The 24,815-nt window shown below is 33.1% G+C and overlaps 1 protein-coding gene, 2 long non-coding RNA genes and 1 other non-coding gene across 4 annotated transcripts; 1 reads left to right on the plus strand and 3 right to left on the minus strand.

The window, feature by feature from the left end:
• Positions 1 to 3,081: 3,081 nt before the first annotated feature.
• On the minus strand, positions 3,082 to 8,530 carry LOC121220243 (uncharacterized). Its single transcript, XR_005917416.1, has 3 exons — positions 8,406 to 8,530; positions 4,853 to 4,969; positions 3,082 to 4,627 (listed from the first exon to the last, which is right to left on the minus strand). It is a non-coding gene; the product is annotated as an uncharacterized lncRNA (long non-coding RNA).
• Positions 7,774 to 8,964, plus strand: LOC121220242 (uncharacterized). Its single transcript, XR_005917405.1, has 2 exons — positions 7,774 to 8,308; positions 8,537 to 8,964. It is a non-coding gene; the product is annotated as an uncharacterized lncRNA (long non-coding RNA).
• Positions 8,965 to 9,495: 531 nt separating this feature from the next.
• LOC107886589 (probable nucleoredoxin 1) lies at positions 9,496 to 12,996 on the minus strand. The gene is made up of 4 exons (XM_016810603.2): positions 11,668 to 12,996; positions 10,948 to 11,427; positions 10,358 to 10,834; positions 9,496 to 10,253 (listed from the first exon to the last, which is right to left on the minus strand). The coding sequence occupies exons 1-4, from the start codon at positions 11,779 to 11,781 to the stop codon at positions 9,612 to 9,614; spliced, it is 1,713 nt and encodes a 570-aa protein (XP_016666092.2). The 5' UTR covers positions 11,782 to 12,996; the 3' UTR covers positions 9,496 to 9,611.
• A 6,730-nt stretch (positions 12,997 to 19,726) lies between these two features.
• LOC121225561 (U6 spliceosomal RNA) lies at positions 19,727 to 19,833 on the minus strand. The gene has a single exon (XR_005923424.1). It is a non-coding gene; the product is annotated as a U6 spliceosomal RNA (small nuclear RNA).
• Positions 19,834 to 24,815: the final 4,982 nt, after the last annotated feature.

The raw sequence follows: 24,815 nt of genomic DNA on the forward strand, positions 1-24,815 counted from the left end.
GGCCAAATGGTACAATTAGCTGAATCGCACCCAAATTAAATCATGGAAGGACTTAGCACTGGTCTTTATGAAGCAGTATGGCCATGTGACGGACATAGCGCCTAACAAGATCACGTTACAGAATATGGAGAAAAAGTCGAGTGAAAGTTTCAGGCAATATGCCCAGAGGTGGAGGGAAGTTGCTACACAAGTCCAACCATCACTGCTGGAAAAAGAAACAACAATGCTCTTCATTAATAATTTGAAAGCATCCTTCATTAATCACATGCTGGGCAGTGCAACTAAGAGTTTCACGGATATAGTGATGCCCAGTGAAATGATAGAGAATGCAATAAGGTACGGAAAGATAGAGGCTGGGGAAAGCACCAAGAGGTCAGCCCCAAAGAAAAGAGAAAATGAGGTTAGCAATGTGAGTGTAGGTTATGCAAAACCAATCACGATAAAACAACCGAAAATGGTGGTTACGAGCCAGCAAGCTTCACTAAGGCAAGAGCCCAATACAAAGTAAAGCATGGAGAAGCTTCAGTTTACTCTTATTCCAATAACGTACCGAGAGCTGTACAAAAGTCTATTTGATGTGCACGTTGTATCCCCTGTCTACTTAAAACCGTTGTAGCCCCCATATCCCAAATGGTATGATGCTAGTACTCAATGTAAATACCATGTGGGAATAGCGGAACACTCGATAGAGAATTGCTTCTCTTTTAAAAAGTTGGTCGAAAGGTTCATTGAAATGGGAATTGTGAAGTTCGACGATTCCTCAGAACCTAATCGCTCTAACAATAGAGTAAATACGATATTTGAAAGTAGGGGCAAAAGGGTTGCGATGCCTTGAACAAGTCAGAAGGGGAAGTAACATTAAGGAATCTGAATGACATATCTAAAGAGAGAATCGGGGAATAAAAATTTCCAAATCCTTGCATACTTGGGAGTGTTTTGAACAATGAGACTGTGGAAGAAATCCCTGTATTTTTAGAGCTAATCTAGAGTAATATTCAAAACACGCTTGTTGCTTTAGGCCTAGAGGCAATAAGAATCCTTTTGTGACATGGGCTTGTGTCCAGAATTTTTATTTTAATAAAATGTATATTTTTGAGTAAATATTCTTTCATTCTTTCCATTTCATAGTATACATTCTTTTGTTCTTTGGACTATCTTTTAAATATTCTTTTATTCTTTATTTATGATCGTATTATATAAATAATCATCCTTAGAATCATTTATTCTTTGGAAATATGCCTTTGTATCTACAATAGGTCCTCAGATATCAACGAAATGAGCAACGCTGTAACTGAATCCCTTTTGGGGTAAGATATGTGTTTAAGCGGATCTCAGGACTTTGAAGATGGCAGAGATTGTAACTTATCTCTTAATTGGTTAAGGATGATAGAATAAGATGAAAAACAGATCCTACTTTACAAAGGGTCAGTAGACATTGTGAGCAAGAAGTAAAGATCGGAGCTTGAGTCACTACGAAAACAAAGCGAATCGTCATTGAGTTACTCTAAGAATTCAAAGATGTTTTCATATAATCATGACAGGATATGCCTGCGCTACTAAGACTTGTGGATGCTAAAAAAGGTCCATACTGGTGTTAGAAGGACACATGCTAATGATTTCCAAGTTAATCATGAGGTTCGGTTACTGCTAATCCACCAAGGAAAGGGATTGTATTAGTTATGCCGTAAATGACAAATGAAGGAAGACAAGACTTATGTGACACCTCTATTTCTTCACAGATTTTCTATATGTGGGGCATGGATGTTGTCAGGCCGTTCTCGTCTAATATACACTGACTCATCTTGGTAGTCGTCGATGTCTTCAAGAAGAGGGTGAAGGTCGCTTTATATGCCAATGTTACAAGGTCGATAGTCATAAAAAAATGGTGTCGATAGGTTATATCGAAAAAAATCTTGTCTAATACAACTGCACAATGTCAAAAGATTGCAGTCTGTTCAAAGATCAAACACCATATCACAGTGCAGCAAAGGCAGCCAAAAAGAAAGAAACAAAAAAAATAACAAAAAAAAGATTGTGGAAGGTGATTGAGACTTGTAAAGATTGATATAAAAAAGTTACCGTTTACCCTCTATACTTATCAAACGTCGGCTAAGACCTCCATCGGAGCAACGTCTTTCTCATTAGTTTGTGGAATGGAAAAGTTTTTTCCATTATCTCTTTTCTCTGAGTCTTGCCAGAACTAAAGGTTGGATGAGGTAGAATGGATACAATCCCGATATGATCAGTCGAATTTGAAAGATATCCATCACGGTCAGATAATGCAGGCTTGTGACAAAGGGGTTCATCTTAGAAAATTAGGGACCTGATATTGAAGAAGATCTTTTCTATACAAAAGGACTTTAGAGGAAAGTGGATGTCGAACTAGGAAGGACCTTATGTAGTACAAAAGGCATGTTCTGAAGGAGCATTGATATTGTCTGAGATGGATGGCAAGGACCTGCCCAATTCAGTGAACTCAGATTCAGTCACAGTTAATAGTTTAAAAAAAACACAGAAAAGAAGAGAAAAGAAAACAGGAGAGGCCAAGGCGAAAACCCGCAAAGGCGCCTTGAGACCAAATGGGATTTGAGTTGAAAACATAAAAAGGGCGGCTTAAATTTGGATCAAAGTGGGGCATACAATAGTCTTGCTATGTCTGAATTAACAATGAAGAAGTATGCCACGTCTTGGGGCATCGACAAAGTACTCCGAATTCCTTAAACACAAATTGAGCTCAAAATGGTCCTCAAGAAGTTGGTACAAAGAAGCTCAAGCTGCGATATCTGGGGCATCTAGTTTTCCATTTTTACCCATTTTAAATTTTCTATCTTTGATTACCTTATTCTTTTCAAGATACGCCTCAACAAATTTTCTTCTTATTACGTTTGCTATCTTTTGATTAACATACATATTTGTTGCGAGCTATGCTCCCAATTATTTTCTCTTTTATCCATTGTTATGATATTTTTCAAGCATTTTGCATTGAAATAATAATTAATGGACTAATAATACCTTCACAAAAAAGGTTCTGCATATTACTCTAGAAGCTTCTAAATAATACAAGAACCTGAAACAGAGCTATTGTTTAGAACTTACCAAACTTAAGGGTTGGAAAGAGGAGTCTAAATTGTGACTATCTCTTTAGATTTTTTTTTATCAAAAGTATCAGATACAAGATATTGCATCGATGATACAACCTCAATGAATGACGAGCAATGTTTGGCCAAGCATTAGATGGGATCAGCTCGAAAAAAATGGATATTTTACATACGCATCTGGTTATGTTAACTAGAGATGGGTGTAGCAGATCATTTGATTGAAGAAGATGGTACGAATCCTATACCTCTAAGTTGCAGCAGGATGGATAGAAGAAACCAAATGTTATTCCCTTAAAGTTGCAGTGGGAAGTACAAACTTTATATCCCAGAAGGTACAGTGGAAGGGACTTTGAAACTACAGTGGGGCAAGCTTGCTGAGCAGAATAGGATTATTTCTTTGGGTTTTTTTGTCAAGAATACTAGCCAAACAAGATGGCAGTGTAATACGTCAGTGATAAGGCCCCGATGAACAACGAGCAATGCTACATTAAGCCTTTTAAAAAGGATCATTTACATTTTTGCATTCATATATCATTCATGACACATCTAGTTAGGAGCATTGGATTCATTTCAGTCATAGCATCCTAATTATTTGACATAGGCATCACATCTAGTTAACAGCATTTGATTCATTTCGATCATAGTATCCTAATTATTTAGCATAAGCATAGATACATGAAACCAATTCTATAGGTCATGTCCCTAGAGGACAATGTAGCAACATCAAAAAATTCATGAGCCTTAATCCCCTAAGCAGTAGGGCAACAGGCTAAAAATTACAGATCTTATCTCCTTAAGCAGTAGTGGAGCAGATCGAGGACGGTGAGCCTTAACCCCCTAAGCAGTAGGGAAACAGGCTGAAAATTACAGATCTTATCTCCCTAAGCAGTAGTGGAGCGGATCGAAGACGGTGAGCCTTATCCTCCTAAGCAATAGGGAAACAGGCTGGAAATTACAGATCTTATCTCCCTAAGCAGTAGTCGAGCGGATCGAAGACTAGCCTTATCCCCTTAAGTAGTAGGGAAATGGGCTGAAGATTACAAATCATATCTCTCTAAGCAGTAGCGGAGCAGATTGAAACGAAAAGTTCCTATACTCCTAAAGACGCAATGGGTTAAAGCGAGGCTACCTGAAGAAAGAGAGCATCAAGAAGTCAAGACTCAGCAAGACCGGGTAAAATTGGCTTTTTTAAAGTCTTTGCTCCATTCCCGTTACACGACAATGAGCAAAGAGGGGCAGCTGTAGGTCCCAATTTTCTCCTAGGCCTAACAAACCAAATAAACCAAAAAAACTAATACCCAATTTTAGCCCATTAGAACCCAAACATAGCCATTAACCTATTACAATAAAACAAAGCCCAAATTTAAAAAAAAAACCTAGCCCATAAAATTTTTTCAGTAAAGAGGGAAACCCTAGATTTGCTGCCTCCCTTCAGCCACTATGTGCCCACATTCAACAGCCACTACCCATGTTCTCCACCACCACGCACCACGCACCTACGGACCATGTCTAAGCCATGTCCGCCATACCTGCAAGTGTGCACAAAAATAGTTGTAAATGGCTATATAAAGCCACAAATATGTAATGTTTTTTTGGTTACGGAGAATACAAAATACACACAAAAATCAATTGCAAAGAAACAAGTGTAAAAGGAAACTTAAGAGGTGATTTTCGATTGATCTTGTTTGTTGACCTTGTTAGTTATTTTGATGTGCAAAGAATAATCAAAAGAAGAAGAACATGAGAGCACTTACCAAACCTCCATGGGCTTCGTCGGAGTTCTCCTCCGTTGGCAGAATCAGCCATCATCTGCGCGCTGTCGGCAACCGTATAGTGGTGGTCTGGTGGTTGCACATTTTTAGTCTGAAACCCTAGCAGAAAGGGTTTAAAAACTTTAGGTTTTCTAAAAGGCTTTTTTAATGTTTTAAAAAAAAGAAACAAAATAAAGGTTTTATTTAATTTTAAAGCAACATTTGAGGGGGAGGGGGGGAGAGATAGCCCGCGTGTTGACCATATGGATCCGAGCATTTACCCCTTAAATGAGTAATTTGTGCGTTCAGTCCTTCCCCTTCGCGCCAGCTTTAAATTAGCCCCTATTTGCATTTTATTTGTTTTTTAAATTTACCCTGGAGTTTGCGCACCATTCCAATTTAGTCCGCGCCTGAGTGCTGTTTTTTGGGGTTGGAAACATTTGCATTTTTAGCCCTTGTACATTCGCGTGCATTGCATTTTGGTCCTTATGTCAGTTTCAATGATTTATTTTATTTATTAATTATCTCTGTTAGTTTAATTTTATTTCAATTAAGTTTTCTTTTCATTTCAATATGTGTAATTCATTATTTTTTTTAAAAAAAAATTCATTTATTATTCGTCTTTAAAAATTTATTTAAATATACATTTGGAATTACTTTAATAATTTTACTTTTTTTATTTTTTATTTATTTGTTTAAATTCTAAAATTATTATTTTAAAATTCTCTTTTATATTATTTTGTTTTAAAATTTTGGATAATATTTATTTTAAATTACCTTTATATTATATATATATCTTATGTTAAAATTAGCTTTATTCTATGTACATTATCAATTCCATGTTTTATGTGTATATATATATATGTATTTTTATTTTGTTAACAAAATCTATTTAGGTATATATATTTCTTTTCAAATCTATTATGTATATAGTTCATTCCTTAAAAAATATTTTATTGTATATCTTCATTATTTAAAATCCTTTCATATATATTTTTTTTACATATTTTTAATTTTTTTCCATTATATTTATACCATCAACTTTAAATAGATGTTTTGTTTTTAAAATATTGTGTACATTATTTACTCAAGATTTTTTTTCCATAATAGCTATTTGAATAATCATTCATATATTAGTAGTTTTTTACATGTAAATCATTTCAAAATCATTTCAAACTCTAGCATGTGTAGTTCATTCATAAATTTTCATATGTTTGATAGTTTATAAATTGTTTTATATTACATTGACTCCTGATTTTCATATTGTTTTGTATGTTATGTGTTGTTTTCGTTTTCATATTATTTCACGTATTATTGTTTCATATTGTTTATTAGTCTTTTGTACTATTATTTTAATTTTTGTTCATCTATGTTCGAAACTTGTTATATTTTATTCTAATTTGTTTCTTGGATGTGAGCTCATTGCTATTGTGTGTATGTTAATTTGTTCTTTTTTGTTCACTTGTATAATATTTCATCTATGTATATTGTTCCATGTTTGTAACTTTGATTTTTTTATATTATTGCATCGTGATTCAAATTTCAATGTTTTGATTGATATTGGTCTTCTCGTTTTTATTTCAAGTGAATCAACTAATGCATTTTGAACCAACTTTATAATTGTTTACCTGAAAATTTCCCAAAACGAAGGCAATGTTTGACGTTTGAAAATTCGGGAAATCGTGCCCTAACGTGCTGAGTTTCAATTTTTCCATTTTTCCAAAATAATCAAATATCCTTTTAAAATTTCATCCGTGTTTTCTAAATTTTAAAACAAGGCAATGTTCTATGTTTGGAAATCCGAGAAATCGTGCCCTAACGTGTTGGGTTTCGGTTTTTTCGTTGGACCAAATAATCGAATATCCTTTTGTAATTTTCAAATGTATGAGCATCAAGAATTGATCGTGGTTTTGAGGGTATAAAGGATCGTGTCCTAACGTGTTGGATGTGATACTGTATTCCTTCGAAACAAAAGAATTTTAACGTCCAATTTGAGTCATTCAAATGTTTTAAAAGAAATTGTATTTCAAAATATTTTTTTAAAAATTTATGACATAAGGACAGTATTTAATCAATTTGGTACCAATTTTGGGCGTAACGGGGGTGCTAACCCTTCCTCGTACGTAACCGACTCCCAAACCCATCTTGTCAAAATTTGTAGGCCAAAATTGATATTTTAATAAAATTTTTTATTAGGTGATCCGATCACACCTAAACAAAAAAGATTGATGGCGACTCCATATTTCGTTTTAAAAAGTCGATTTCCGTTTTTGAAAAAAATGGTTTCGACAAAACTCTTTAAAAATAATTTATAAACAATTCAAAATATATAAGGTGTAAAAAGAATTTCAAATACATAATATATGAAAACATTAAAATAAATAAGGTATAAAAATTTAAAATGAGTCGTTATATAAAAAGTTAAAATAGATAATAACAAAAATGTAAAAATAAAAAATAAAAAAATAACATTTTAAACATTTTAAACCAAATTATATATATACATATTTAAAATAGATAAAATATATATGAATTTCAAATAAATAATATATATAAAAATATTTAATGAATAATATGAAAAACAAATTAAAAAAAATAACAAATAGAAAGTATAAAAGAGGTTCAAAATAAATAGTAAAAAAAATGATGTACACAAAAGTTTAAAAATAAACAGCGTATAAAAGTTTATAATAATAAAAAAATAAAAAATAAAAACATATATTTAAAATAAATAAATAAAGCTGCGTCAAATAAGTAATGTATATAAAATAAATCAAATAAGATATATTAAATCAAATTTTTTTTAAGAAAAAATGAATAATATAAAATAATTTACAATAATGAATAATATAAAACAAGGATAATAAATAACTTAAAATAAAAAAATTTACAAAAATCGAAATTTAAAAGAAAAAGGACTCAAAGGAAACAAAAACAAAATCAAAAAGATATTTCCTAAATAAATAAACCATTAAAACAGAATTAAGGACTAAAATATAATGCGCGCAAACAAGGGAGGATTTAAAAAGAAAATATTCCCAATTACCAGAACGCAGTGTTTAATCGCGGATTAAAACAAAACTGACACGAAATTCCTGGGCAAAATTAAAAAATAAAAGGGAATGAATATGGGCCTAATCAAATAGCAACGCAAATGGGAGGGACTGACTGCGCAAATAGCCCCTTTCAACAAAACATGCGGATCCTCCAGGGTATCGGATCGGGTCGCGCAGGTCAAGCCAAATGGCGCCGTTTTGATGCTTATTACCCTAAGCCAAAACGACGTCGTTTTGGTATTACTATATAAGCCAATGTTTTGTCCAAAAAATCATTTGAGCCTTTATTTTATTTTTTTTTTAAAAAACCTCAAACCCTCTCATCAGCTTCTCTTCAACCTCTCCTCCTCCGGCCAAGACTCCGGCGACGGACCACCGCACGCGCCGCCGTCGCCGAAAAAAGGTAAGTTTTTGTTAAAAAAAGAAACAACTATATATATAATAGATTCGAAAGGAAAAAAAAATGAAGAAAATAAAATAAAATAAGACTAAAAGAATACCCTTGGCCTTTAGATCTTGCTTCTTGCCTGCTGTTTTTAAACTATTTGGTGAGTTTTGAACCCGTTTTTTGTATTCGAAAAAGTATTCTCGTATTGCTTTGTATTCATGTAAAAAACATTGTTATTCGCAGCCTTATATAGCCGAATTACAACTGAATATCCGGCCTTTTGCAAGTGCGTAGGTAGACACGCTACTGACGTGGCATGGTGGAGCGGCGCACGTCACGGAGTAGCGTGCGGCGCGCGAGGGAGGCATGGGGCGTGCGACAGCTGAAACCCTTAGATAACTTAGGGTATTTTTGTTTGTTTGGTTTGGGCTTTTAGAGTTTGGGTTGTTTTGGGCCTAGGTTTGGTTTTAATTTTAGTGGTTTGGGTTTTTAGTTTGTATTTGGTTTTTTAATTTTTGGTGATTTGAGCCGGACAATTTTGACCCATTACATATATATTTAATTTACTTTTATCAAAATAATTAGAAATTCAAAAGCATCCATAATTTTATAATCTATTGTAAATACAATTATGAGGTCAGACATAAATAGGTATTCAAAAATTATATATACTTTTTTATAATGGGTTGATATATCATTTAGTATCTAATTTTTTTTATTTATTTAATTTAATAATTAAATTTCGCTTGAATATTCAATTTAATACTTAAATCAAATGGCATTACGTATGCTCTAATAATAGAAATACAAGTACTTCATTGAAATAGAAAAAATTTAAGTATTAAATTGAATATTGAAGTTAAACTTAATACTTAACTGAAAAGAATTCATAAACATTGAAACCAAATTCAAATGTTAGGGAAAAGAATTTAATATTAAAATTAAATTTAAATAGAAAATATATTAATTATAAAGAGTTACTTGTGATACTAAAGAGGATTTCCTTCTCTTGTAACTTGTAACATATAATATAAACCTAAGCATGAAGTGCATATATGTTTTATGTTTCAAATATCAAAGAAACCAATCTCCCACCATATTCGTAGTAGAACCATATTATTACTCCCAGCATTTGATAGTTACGTGAATAATACGATAAAAATGTGGGTTCAATTAAACCAGGAAACAGGATTGGGCCAATATAGATAACAAAGTCTTTCAACACTGCATCTCAAGATCTTATTACATAGCACACATATGATCCACGCTGCATCAACAGGACAGCCAACTAGTGTGTTGGTGTATACATGGACATAATTCATGAAGCTCTAGTGCAGACCTCCCCATCACAGACCCAACCTTCTTTTGCATCAGCTTTGGTTTCTTTCTCCAGGGCACATTTGGGATGTAGATCAAAGTCACATTCTTCACAGTAAAATGACCAGACTTGTCCGTTTTCCTTGCATGCATCACAGACATAATTACTGCGACGAGTGAGCACCAGCTCATGCTCCTCATGCCGTTCATCTTTCAGTTTCTCCGGCCACCCTTTTGCCATCTCCTCAATCTGTGCCTCAATCTCCTTCAACCTCTCCTCAGTGAAAGGATAAGCATCCGCCCCATGACCCATGACCAGACTCCTTGCCTCTTTTGTAATAGTTTTTCCAGTTGGTCCGAGTGCTATAAGCATAGGGATGCCTTGGACCTTGAATTTGCGACTTAATGATGATTTCCGAGCATCATTGAACGGAAGAGCCAACCAAGGCATTCCCGAATAATACTCATCAAAGGAGGCTTGGTCCCTGTCACTCGAAATAAATATCACTTCAAATGCATCATCCTTTTCCTTGATCTTCTTATATACTTCAACAAGGCTCGGAGTGAAAGCACGGCATGGTGGGCACCAATGGGCTGAGAAGTACAAGAGAATGGTCTTCCCCACCAAGTCGGCCACCTTGACCTGAAATAGTGGATTGATTTTCACTCATATCAGCATTTTAGTTAAGACAAGTAAACATGATATAGTAAGAATTGCCAGCATCAAAGGAAAACAAACAATCATACCTTAGCCCCATCCTTCCCTAGGACAAAATCTAAACCCCCTGAAACCAGAACTGATTCCAGAGTTTGTGCTGCCTCACTTGCTTTCTCTATTTCTTTAAGCTCCGCAAATTTTTCGGGGGTGAAGGGGTAGGCCACAATCCCGTGTTCATCAATCGCATCAGCAGCATTAGGGTGGAGAGTTTTTCCATCTGGCCCGATAATGACAACAGTGGGAAGGGTCAAGAGCTCGAAATACCTAGCCAATTTCTCACAGCTCTTGTCTTTCAAAGGCAATGCCAACCATGGTGCCCCAAAGCTTTGCCTGAAGGATTCCTCATCATCATCAAGCGATATCATAACCACCTCGAATTTCTCCCCATTTTCTTTCAACTTACTATAAACTTCAGCAAGTTTTTGAGTAAAATCAGCAGATGGCTTGATTGAAGACGCTGAGAAATATATACCTACAGTCTTCCCCTCAAGTTCGGACACCGGCACCTACAATACAAATCAAGAACAGCACACAGATTAGGATGGTAAGGATGATGTGTTCAAACTCATTAGAAAAGGCTAGAAAATCCACAAATGGCAAATCCAATCATGAAATTTACCTTACTTCCATCAGAAGTAACTACAAAGTCACGAGATCGGGAAACCAAGATTGTTTTGATGGACTGTTCCTTCTTGGCCTTTTCTTCTAAATCTTTTAATTCTTGGATCTTCTCGGGGGTGAAAGGGTACCCTTCCTCTCCATACTCACGAATAATCTCAACCCCCTCTTCGGTCAAGACTTTACCATTTTCATCCAAGAGCACGAGGTGAGGTATTCCCATCACACTGAACGGCTCATCTAAGCGCTTGCGTGCCTCTGAATCAGAGAAAGGGATTGCAAGCCATGGCATCTTGGAGAAGTAACCATTGAATGACTCTTCATCTTCATCTGCCGAGACAAAAATGACCTCGAAATCGCCTTTCGTTGAGAGCTCGGTGTACACCTCGATTAAATTTGGGGTGAATCTACGGCATGGACCGCACCAAGATGCTGAGAAATACAATCCAAGTTTCTTCCCCTTCAAGCTATCGATTTTAACCTGTAAAATCAAAATTTCAGGCTTTAATAATAAAAAAAAACCTAAACAGTGACAGACCGTAATTTCCATCGATTAAAGGGAATACCCAATAAACAGCAAGTTCATATATATTAAACAAAAATACATATAAACCCTTTTAAGTTTGAACCTAAAAGTAAAAGATTGATAAAATCACAAAAACAACAAAAGAACAATTTTTAAAAGAGCAGAAAGATATATATCGGTAAGGGAGCCAATTACCTGATCACCGTTGTTGCGTACGAGGAAATCCCTGTCTGAAGAAGAGAGAAGAGACTTAAAATCGTGACAATCACCGTTGATCGTCTCGACAACGTTGTTTGCTGCATCTGCCATTGTTGAAACTGCGATTTTTTTTTTTTTCTGGTTTTTGGATGCCAAGTGAATCACTTCAGCATCTGTAGGTAATTTATAGCATAATAAAAATAAAAATAATTAGTTTGAAGGATTCTGGAAATTTTGGAATGTTTTTTCGAGAATGTTCCTAGGTGGAAGAATGACGCAACCGACATCGCGTCATAAATGAAGTGGATGTTTCTTTGAGGTTTCCTCTGAGACTTAGTTAAGAGAGCAAGTCTTTTCTTTTATATTGATTCTCTTTTTCAATAAAATATTATTATTATGAATTAATAATTCAAAATAGGTTGAAATTATAAATTGTTATTCAAAAGTTATAGAGCTTCAATACAACTATTTCTTGCTGCTCCCTCCAATCACCTTTTTCCATTTTTTTTTTAATTTTCTCTTCGTGATTAAGGAAAAGAATAATAAAGACATAAACAAAAGAAAATTTCAAATAAAATAAAGGTTCATTTTAGCCATACCTGTCCTATATGAATCCTAGTTTTAAAAGAGGATCGGATGTTCGATCGGATGCATTATGCAAATGTAATAATTATATGTTTAAGAATTGCAGTAATTTGATTTCAGTCTCACAAATACTCATTTACAAATATGGGAATGATACAAATTCTTTTACTTTTCAGTATTTTCACTATTTTTTATATTAAAAGAATCTAAATTATACAGTTTTCGACATAGACTTGTTTATTAGTCGAGTTACCATCCAGTTTCAAATATATATAAACTTGAATTTAATTCGATTTATCCTATTTATATATTTAAATTTAAATATTTTTTATTATTTGATTTGATTTTAAAATAAACAATAATAATCAAAGTCAACATATCATTTTTAAGACTCGGCCTTTAATGATCCATCTTCAACTCATGTAAATAGAGTTACATTAACAAATTAATAATAAATTAGATTATGTTATATGAAAGAAAAAATTTACCTAAAATGTAAATAATTCAAATGAATTATAGTTTTTTTTAAGAAGGATGATATTATGTGATAAATTAAAAAGCACAAATATTTATTATATTAATTAAGAATTTATTAAAAATTTTAAATCAATTTTCAATTGAATAAATGTTATTTAACTAATACTAAATTGTGTGTGTGTGTTTTTTTTACATAGAACAATAACGAAGAGAGGCAAAAACAAAGATAGAAAGTAAGAGTGATTAGGGTCAGCAAAAAGAGATATCCATGCCTACATCTTTCCTAGCCCATTCTTTTGCCTCTTTTATAGTTGGTCTATTTTCTTTTGTTGCTTTAACCGTGACAAAGTCATGCAAAATAACATGTAAGTCATGTTGGATATATAGAATGGAGAAGACAGATTCAGAGACGATATTGAAATAAACAATAGATTACGAGGCACAGGTGACGCTTTCCAAAGAGAATTATTTGTTCCATACAAAGTTGCTAAAGGGTTAAGACAAAGATCCTCTTTGGATACAACGAAACTTTTGAATTTCATTTTATTAGCAAAATCAAAGAATTTCCTAACTCTTACTTTAATTTTTGAAAAATAGGATTGATTGTAATTTTGATTTGTGAGCACCATATGTCCTCTATTTATGTACACTCAATAGACACTATTTTAAAGTGTCACAATCCTTTATGTTTGATTTCCATTGGGCATACTTCCTAGAAAAACATGTCTCATGGAATCAAATGTATCTTTTGAATAATCATCACTTTCTAATAAATGCTCATGAATAATCATGAATTTGCAATCTACAATTTCCAACAATCCCCTACTAGATTGCTAATTCCAAAAAATAATTACACAACGATTATGCATAAAAAAGGTTGTCTATAGATTAAACCTTCATTTAATGCAAACTCTTTAAAGTATCAACAAAATAAGTGGTGGCTAGCCACTTGAACCATCACTCTTAAAGTCAATATCAAAAAAATTTCACACATAACCATAAAGTATTAGAGTAAGAGATTAATTTGCTTTAGCATCGCTATGATCATGTCCTTATCTCGTTACATGAACATGTACGAGAGAAAACCATAAAGAAAATCTTGTTGAAACGACACCACTTCATGTCCATATAGGTGGGTTTCATGACAATTAATGTCTATCAATTAAGAGCAAAACTCATCCTCCTAAAATATAAACACTAAATCCTGATCTTTAGTGCACATTGTCATTCGATAATTTTTTATTACCTTTGAACCTCGAAACTAACTTTAGGCTAGAACAAGGTAGGGTTTCTGTTTTCAATAATGTGATTAGAATGGTTTTAATCCCATCTTAGTGGTGGTACTCTCAACCAAATCTCTTGACAAACATTTTGTCAATGGATTCGCTAAATTGTCTACTGACTTAACATAGGTAATAGTTATCACACCGTCCCTAATCAATTGTCTTACATACTCATGTCTCAAACTTATATGTCTAGACTTTCCATTGTACACCTTATTGTATGCTCGAGACATGGTAGATTCGCTATCACAATATACGAAAATGGGGAACCTACATTGTGGCCACAACTTTATATTTAGCAAGAGATCTCTTCCATAACCATGGTCACTAAGTCCATGTCCTCTACCATATTTGATTTGGAAGTTGTGGCATCTTGCTTTTTTTTTTTGATAAGTCTGCAATTCTTAATATAGTGTCATTTCTTATTGCAAGAATAACAATTGCAAGATTTTTTTTTGTCTTGTACGTCATTGGTCTCACATGTGGCCTTTCGCTTACCATTTTGAGAGTTCTTGGACTCACTCACATGGTTCACTTTAGAACTTTGGGGAAGATACACCGCATTACATGTCTGAGTTTCCTCTTCAATACACAAATGCCTAACTATTTTCTCACAGTGAAGTCCTTTGCCATATGCAAACGTTTCTTTAAATAATTGTTCCAAGACGAGGGCAACTTCGAGATGATAGCCCCAACTTGTAATAATTTTGAAATAACAACTTTCAAGTCACGAAGCCTACTGACAAAGACTTGTAATATAATATCGAGCATTTTGAATTTGAAATATTTCATCATTAAAAATTTATCAGTACCTTATCACTCAGTGTTGTATTTCTTTTCAAGAGCTTTCCATATTTTCATCGGGGGTTGCATTGACATGTAGTAATCATACAATCGATCAGACAAGGTGTTGAGAATATGTCCTCGACATGTGAAATTGTCTTCTTCACGCTTCTTCTTGAGTTCAGCCACTTTCATAATTTCCTCGGGGTTTGCATTAAGGGCAGGATCCTCCACGAGTTGTAGGTTTGGATCCAGAATGTACGCCACATTTATGATAGTAAGGAACAACATCTTGTCCTTCCAACGATTGAAGTTTGAACCATCAAATCGATTAAGTTTCACAAACTCTTGGTTCATCACTTTGAATGCGATGGTAGCCTCTGTTGCCATCTTCAAATTAGTTCTCTTTGATTATTGGATATATAGAATGGAAAAGATAGATTCGGAGACGATATTAATAAACAGTAAACTTTGAGACACGGCTGACGCTTTCCAATGAGAACTATTTGTCCCCACACAAAGTTGCTAAAGGGTTAAGACAAAGGTCCTCCAAGAATAGAACGAAGCTTTTGAATTACCTTTTATTAGAAAAAATCGAGTAATTCCTTAACTCTTACTTTATTTTCTAAAAAATAGGATTGATTGTAATTTTGATTTGTCAGCACCATAGACCCTCTATTTATATACACTCAATAGACACTAATTTAAAGAGTCACAATCCTTTACGTTTGATTTCCATTGGACATACTTCTTAGAAAAAATGTCTCATGGAATCATCTTTTGAATAAATCATCACTTTCTAATAGGTGCTCATGAATAATCATGAATTTTTAATCTACAATTTCCAACAAGTCATTAAAAGTTGGGGTTAACTTTCAATCCATTATTGATATTTCATCGATAATGTTGCTCCATTTCTTCTCATTCACTAATCTACATCGTTGAATCTCTTGTTCTCGCATATAACTCAAAATAAGACACATAAGTAAAGTTCTTGCTTCAGATTGAGAGCTTGTTTGAAGTCTTTTTGCAAATTATGGTCAGAGTGACACCCCTAAACCCGATCGAGACAGACCGACTCGAATTCGAAGCATTACATTAGCCACCTAATTGACTCTCCGGCTAACAAATACCCAAGACACACCCCGCCCTTATAACATCTCAATCTTATCTAATTATTAGTTATTTATTAATGCAGAAGCAAACTATAATCCAATTTTAAACTTTTCCTAGGTAATGCAGAAGCAAATTATTTATAACACCTAAGGGCATCTTTGTCATTTTATTACCCATGGTAAAACTAACCCTATAATGGCCTAAATTCAAAATTATCGGAACAGTGGTTTCGTAACCACAAATCCGATTTAAAGAGAAATTTATTTCAATATTTTTGCATGAAAATTGATATGATAGGAAAATCGTATGAAAATATTGATAGAAAAATTTTACCGATTTAGTGATTAGATAGAAAAAGAAATTATTGAAGAAATTAGGTAAAAACAAGGTATCGAGACCTCTATCTCATAAAACCGAGTCAAAAATAGTTTTATAAATATTTATGAAATGTTATTAATCTGGTATTAAAATTTCGTTAGGAAATTTTAATGTTTGGGTAGTCAATTAAATGAAAAGGACTAAATTGTAATAGGTGTAAAAGTTGCTAGAATGATTAAATAGCTTAAAAGTCTAATGAGAAAGGATTTAAAAGGAAATTAGACCCAAAATTTATTTGGGCTGGACGGCAAGGGTATGAAATCAGCAGAAAAATTGATAAATTAAGGGTAAAATTGGAATATTGCAAAATTAACTAAATAAAACTAGGACTAAATAGGAAATATCTAGATTTCTCTTCATTTCTCTTCAATTACAGCAGCTAAAAACGCCATAGGAGGGTTCTCTAAGCTGGTATTTCATAATTTTTTCACCAAGTGAGTTAATCCTTGCCTTTTTCTTGTAATTTTGTGTTTCTAAGACTTTTACAACTAGGTCCTACTATTAAATTCATTAGTTTTTGATTTCATGGATGAAATTGAAAGTCACAATGGTTGAGTGCTGTAAGTTTATGATGAAATAGAATGAAATTAAAGCTTTAATTTGTTTATGAGATGATTTTATTAGGTAATTTCAATAGAAATTGATTTTTAGGACCTAATTGTGAAAATGCTTGGAATTAAAGTCTATTGCTGAAATTCAGATTCCTAAAGGTTGTAAACTAGTTTAAGGTGATATAATAAAATGTTAATTGAGAAAAATCAGCTCAATTGAGAGGCTAATTGAGTAGGGACGAAATTATCATTTATTAAAAGCTTAGGGGAAAAATGGTAATAAATAGCTTGCACAAAAACAGTTTGGACAGCAGCAGTAGACTAAATTTGAAAAATCACCATAAATTGTAGAAATCGAATTAGAAGATGAAAAACAATATGACATTAAAGCTTATTGAGTCTAGTTTCTCATAGAAGAAATAGTGTAAGCAATGGATTTGTAAATTTTGAGATATAATGAATTTTGTGAGACAAGGTCAGAATGAATTCGAGTTCCCCTGTTCTGACTTTGAAAAATCATAAAAATTGAAGAAAAACAATTATGGGCTTAAATTTATATTTCTAGAATCCTTAATAAGTCTATTTTTAAGAGAAACAAACAAGAACATTATTTGAATTTTTTATGAAGAGATAATTAATTTTTAGTGAAGAAGGGTCAGAACTGTCGACAGCAGAACAGGGGTGACTTTAAAGAATAAACTGTACTTATTGGCTGAACCAAAAATTCTGAAAATTTTATGGTAAAAATATATATGAGTCTAGTTTCAGGGAAAATTAACGGATCTTAATTTGGAGTTCCTTAGATCAAGTTATAAATAATTTAGTGACTATGACTCAAGTAGACAGCTTTGAATGAACTATAAATAATAGTTGAATTATAGAGAATGTTGCATATGAACATGAAATGTATTAAATTGATAATTAAATTTATTTATTTAGATCCGTAAGATTCAAATACGGAGTTAGATCGAGGAAAGGAAAAAGTTCGGGATTAGTAGATTTTTATTGTTTACAAACAAGTATCAAGGTAAGTTCATGTAACTTGAATTATATTCTTAAATGCTTGAAATGCACGTTTTTTATATGAATATGATTTGAATGTTCATTGTATAAAAATTGATATATTTGATAAAAATGGGAAGAAATCCCGGTTGAATGAAAGGAAAATTTCGATGGATCTCTGAAAAGGAATTGACGGTAAAAAAGATCTAGCCCGGACGGGTAATCCGAATTAGGGTCTGAATTTAGCCTGGACTGGTAATTCAGATCCAAGCTCATTAGAGTAATTGTCGTTGCAGGGGATTTAGCCTGGACTGGTAATCCTGACAATACTCTATGAGTTTATATTGCAGGAGATTTAGCCTGGACTGGTAATCCCGCTGCAAGGTTGAGGTTCGCGGGAGTGTGCTCTCTGAAATGGAAATGTGCGCACATGAATATGAATTGACGGACCCGGAATTGTACACTAAAAGTGTACCTCTGAAAATCCATCGAAATTCCGATAAATTCAACGGGATAAGTATAAAAAAATAACAAGGAAATGGAAATTATGATATTGATGAGCTCTTCAATCATGGTATATATTATTGGTACATGGAAATTACTGTACTAACTTGAATGTTGAGTTTGTGCATATTAGGGTAATAATGCATTGAATGGATATATGGATGTTTATTGTATTGTATTGTATTGAAAATATTAGGTAAGTATAATTCTTGTTACATGAGCTTACTAAGCACGAAGTGCTTACCCCGTTTCCTTTTTCCCTGTTTTGTAGTGTTAAGAGCTCGGAGGTCGGATTTGGTCGGAGACACATCACACTGTCAACCTCAGGATTTCGGTATATAAAGAAACTTTATTTTGGAAATCAATGGCATGTATAAGCTAACAAAGTAAATGTTAACGTGAAATGAATGTAAAGTTAGCCATTAGTATGGTTAACAAACCTGGTTTTAAATATGTGATGACGTTATCTTATAAATATGCATGAATTTATCTTGAAAATATGTTGAATTGATTTGGTTGATGCGGATTGGTCTCGATTTAATATTTCAGGGAAGGTTAGATATTTATAAAGGGGCTATATTGAATATAAAAAAAAATTAATTCGTAAACTCCGATAATGCCTCGTACCCTATTCCGGCAATGAATACGGGTAGGGGTATTACATTTATAATTTAATAGTAGGACCTAGTTGTAAAAGTCTTAGAAACACAAAAATTACAAGAAAAAAGCAAGGATTAACTCACTTGGTGCAAAAATTATGAAATACCAGCTTAGAGAACCCTCCTATGGCGTTTTTAGCTGCTGGAATTGAAGAGAAATGAAGAGAAATGAAGAGAAATCTAGATATTTCCTATTTAGTCTTAGTTTTATTTAGTTAATTTTACAATATTCCAATTTTACCCTTAATTTATCAATTTTTCTGCTGATTTCATACCCTTTCCATCCAGCCCAAATAACTTTTGGGTCTAATTGCCTTTTAAATCCTTTCTCATTAGTCTTTTAAGCTATTTAATCATTCTAGTAACTTTTACACCTATTACAATTTAGTCCTTTTCATTTAATTGACTACCCAAACATTAAAATTTCCTAACGAAATTTTAATACCACATTAATAACATTTCATAAATATTTATAAAATTATTTTTGACTCGGTTTTATGAGATAGAGGTCTCGATACCTTGTTTTTACCCAATTTTTTCAATAATTTCTTTTTCTATCTAATCACTAAATCGGTAAAATTTTTCTATCAATATTTTCATACGATTTTCCTATCATATCAATTTTCATGCAAAAATATTGAAATAAATTTCTCTTTAAATCGGATTTGTGGTTACGAAACCACTGTTCCGATAATTTTGAATTTAGGCCATTACAACTAAAAATTTGGACCATTTCTCGATTTGTGCGTGTCATCCTTGCACAGGGGCCATGATAATCTTCTCTGTATCATATCAATTTTCATGCAAAAATATTGAAATAAATTTCTCTTTAAATCGGATTTGTGGTTACGAAACCACTGTTCCGATAATTTTGAATTTAGGCCATTACAAACCCAATTTTAGATTTAAGTTTTTACTGACCTTCTTTTAGTCAAATTATGTAAGCCTAAAAATTTCAGCTTAATTTGAGTTCATTTACTATGTCTAATTCAAGTTTTATTATTAAGGACTAAATTGTAACAAATATAAACTATCAGGACCTATTCCAAATTCAAAATTAACTGCGTTCCTATTGAATTTTACTCATTACGAAACTAATTCTAAAATTTTACTAAGTTTCCTTATCTAAGGCTTTAATTAGACTAATCAATTTTTAGGACTAAATTTGAACATAAACAAATTATAATACCAATTTAAAAAGACAAAATTCAAATCCCAAAACCCACACGGCCGTGTCCCCCAGACCGTGTGTCATTAAATGAACGTGTTTGTGTTGTGAAAACCTTTTAGGCTGATCGCACCACCCGTCTGTGATAACTCCAGTCGTCACACGCGTGTGTCACTTACCCACACACCTATTTGCAACTCCTCACAGGCTCGTGTGAAAACCACTACACCTGTTTTTGCAAAAAATTCGTTTTAAAACTCAATTTTGCATATTTTAATGGTTAATTAAACCTGATTTAACTACTATTAATTAATACATATACATACACCTTCAATTGAATTTATTGACATCAATTAAGCCTCAATTGTATAGAATTAGGCAATCAATTTCATGCATAAAAAAGGCCAAATAAATCAAACAAGTGGCATACCTTAGTCGCTAGTAACACACTTTATGGAAGCTTCATTTAAACAAACGTTAGTATAAATTTCATGCCTCATACATCGTGTTATCAATCATCATGTAATCAAACAACAATACACCGTAAATCATTCAATAATTAAACTCAAACATACCTCAAAATTATTATAAAATCATCCAAAATAAAATTTCCAATGTCCAAAGTCCAATTACAACCAAAATTAAACTATTTCCCGGGAGTTCCACAATGCCCGATTACAATCTCTAAAATGTGTAATAAAGTCTCTACCAAGCCTAAATTTCTTGGTACTCTCTTGCTCAGCTCCTCAAGCCCAACAATTATCTACTTAAATCAACATTCAAATCATGCTTAAATCACATCCAATCAATCACTAATTATTAGCCATAATAAAGAAACATGTCAATTTAATTTTCATGGCTTATTAACATCGAATGATATAACAATAATCACACATAAATATATTGGCATACATTTCTCACGGCTTAATCGGGTGATCATACATCAAATAAACAGATCTCCAAACTCCCACAAATATCAAATACAATCCACCGAGTTGAGCAGGCCGAAGTACATGCTCCGTTATAGTGCCTCAAATAACCCAATGGGTGGAGACTCATACTCAACACTTTTATAACAACTCATTTTCAGCGAAATCGGAACAGTGATTTTAGGACCACAAATTTGAGCCGAAAAAAATTATTTTTATATTTTATATTTTTTCATGGTTAGTATTTTGATAGAAATGTCATAAGAAAATTTTATTGATTTTGTGCTTAATTACGGATAGGACCAAATTGCATAAAATGAAAAAGTTGGATTCTAGTAGATAGAAGGATCAAATAGTTATGAAATTCAAAACTTGAGATCCTTATATGGTAATTAGACCATTAAAGAAAAGTAAGTAGATATTTTTGATGATTCATCCATAGAAAAATTAAAAAAGGGAAATTGGAAAAGAGAAAAAATTAATGGATGATAAATAATTAATAAGAAATAAAAATAATTTTATATCATCTTCTTCCCCAAATATTCCATGGAAACCTTAGGAAAGAGAAAACAAACTTTCTTGGCATAATTGGGTAAGTATTCAAGCCCCGTTTTTAGTATTTTTTATATTTTTGAGATCGGGATAGTCTAATCTATCTATTTGGGGAATTAATTTGAAAATTTATCAAAGTATAGAAGTTATGCCATGGATGAATATGCTGAAAATTTGAAATTTATGGAAGAATATGAAAGTTTGTTGATAGATAAACAACTTTTACAAAGTGAATTTTGATGAAAACATTATTTAGGGACTAAATTGTAAAGTTTTAAAAAATTGAAGAAAAATTCTAAATTTTATAGAATACATGTGCTATAAATTTTATATTGAAATTTCAATTAGGCTTGGAATAAGGAGTAAATTGCATGAATTTCATATTCCGAGCCTAGGGACGAAATTGGAATTTATGAAAAGTTTAGGGGGAAAATGGTATTTTTGTCTAGGATGTAAATTAAGTTCAATAGAATCATCAATTTGAGAAATTGATGATTAAATTCATTTATATAGATCCAGATACCACAAATTCAAAGCTAGATCGAGGAAAAGAGAATGTTTCAGATTAGTAGATTTTCTTGTACGAATTATTATCGAGGTAAGTTCTTTAACTTATTTATATATATTAATATGTTTCAATTGAATGTTATATTTAATTTGAATAAAGTAAATGTTTTATGGTTATATGAATGTTATAAATATATGAATGATCACATGATAGAAAATGTCATTAAAATGTTAAGTTCCGATTGGATAATGTAAATCAATGGATACATGTGATTTCCCGTATATGAATATGATTTTGCATATGTTTCAGAAGGGATTTAGCTTGAACGAGTAATCCCGATATAGCCTCTCAAGCATCTTGTTATATAGTTCCTACGAGCAGTCTGATCGGTAGTGATTTAGCATGTGTTGCGCACTACCGCAGCTCTTTGTGAGCGTCCTGATACATGTTTCGATCAGTTGTGATCCCCCATTTAATGCGGACACAAACGCAGCTCTATATGAGCGTCCTGTTAAGCTTGCTTGAACTCCCTGTTACCTTATTTGGTGCTCCATGATATTATCTCTTCGGAGATACCTAAAAAGCTCTATGAGTTCCCTGATTAAAACCCTTATGATTTATTGATTAGCTCGGATATGTGTCCTGATGCATGATTACATGGCTCGTTTGAGCATCCTAACATGTGGCTCGAGAGTATACTCTCTGAATAAGAATCAACAATTTATAGATATGTATACCTTGAGTGTACTAATTAAGTATTCATCGATATTTCAATAACTCAAAGGATAAAACTCTTGACATGATAAAAATGATAAGATAAATAGAAATATGCCTTGAATGTTTTTGAATTATTTGATGAAGTGTTTCATGATAAGCTCACTATACTTATTTGATATAAATGAGACTTATGTAACTAACTTGTTTGATTTAGTGCATGTGATTAGGTAATTTGCCAAGTTAATGGAAAACATGTTATTGTATGATTAAATTTAATAAATGAGATTGGTAAGTTTAATTCTTGTTATACGAACTTACTAAGCATAAAATGCTTACTAGGTTTTATTTTCTCTGTTTTATAGTGCTTGGAAGCTCGTGAAGGTTGGAGATCAATTGGAGCATCATCACACCATCCACTAACTTGTTTGGTGAGTATCTCATTTCACACTTAGTGAATTTCTTACTGAGGTAATATATCACCTTTTCTTTTTTTCCTGTCTCATCATGTTGTCCAAGCACACATCCCATTGAATTGTCAAATACTGTCAAATACAGAATCAATGGCCTACTAGGACTAGGTGGCGTTTGCACTGGGGGATTGGAAAAATATTGTTTAACCTTGTAAAAGGTTTTCTGACACTCATCATCCCACACACCTGAGTTGTATTTCTTGAGAAGACGAAATATGAGGCCACATTTCTTAGTTAATGGTGAAATAAACAGGGCGATGTAATTTTATCTTCCCAGGAAACCTCGAACTTCCTTCTGAGTACGCGGCGGAGGTAATTTTTGTATAGCCTTGACTTTGTCGGGGTCAACCTCGATTCCCTTTTCACTGACTATAAAACCCAACAATTTTTCTAACCTAGCTCCGAAAGTACATTTTGTTGGATTGAGCTTTAACTGAAACTTTCACAGCCTCAAGAACAATTTCCTCAAAACCCGTACATGCTTCTTTTCTGTTCGAGATTTTGCGATCATATCGTCGACGTAAACCTCAATTTCTTTGTGCATCATGTCGTGAAACAAGGTTACCATGGCTCTTTGATACGTTGCTCCCGCATTTTTTAACCCGAATGGCATCACCTTATAGCAAAATGTTCCCCACACGGTTATGAATGTGGTCTTTTTCATTTCTTCAGGATGCATCTTTTTCTTATTGTATCCAGAGAAACCATCTATGAAGGAGAACAGTGAGTAACCTGCCGTGTTATCCACCAAAGTGTCGATGTGAGGCAGTGGGAAGTTGTCCTTTGGGATGACCCTATTTAAGTCTTTGTAATCTACACACATCTGCACTTTTCCATCTTTCTTAGGGACGGGGACAATGTTGGCTACCTATTCTGAGTAATTAACCACTTGTAAGAACCTAGCATCGAATTGCTTCTTGACCTACTCTCCTATTTTTACTGTAACATCGGGTCTCATCCTTCGAAGCTTCTGCTGGACTGGCTTACACTCTTCTTTTATGGGGACGTGGTGTACCACAATATCGGCACTCAACCCAAGCATATCCTGATACGACCACATGAAGACGTCTTTGAACTCTTGCAATAATTCAATAAGGCCTCATCTTGTTTCCTCGGTTATGCAAGTTCCAATGTGCACCTCTTTCCCTTCTTCCAAGGTCACATTCCTTATCATCTCTTTGTGAGGTAGGATCTGTTTCTCTTCCTGTTCTACCATCCTTAACAAATCTGGAGATAAGTTACAGTTTCCATCATTTTCAAAATCCTGAGATCCCTCCCGACACCTGTCTCGCTCAAAAGGGAATTCTGAGTCCATAACAGCGTCACTCATGTCATTAATATCTAGAGACCTATTGTAGGCACAAAAGAATTTCAAAAATATAAAAAAAAAAACAAATGGATCTAAGAATAGCTCATTTGTACGGCATGATTATGAAATGAAATGCAAGAATAAAAGAATATTT

Source organism: Gossypium hirsutum, chromosome A03 (genome assembly GCF_007990345.1).
Source record: "Gossypium hirsutum isolate 1008001.06 chromosome A03, Gossypium_hirsutum_v2.1, whole genome shotgun sequence".
Taxonomy (NCBI): domain Eukaryota; kingdom Viridiplantae; phylum Streptophyta; class Magnoliopsida; order Malvales; family Malvaceae; genus Gossypium; species Gossypium hirsutum.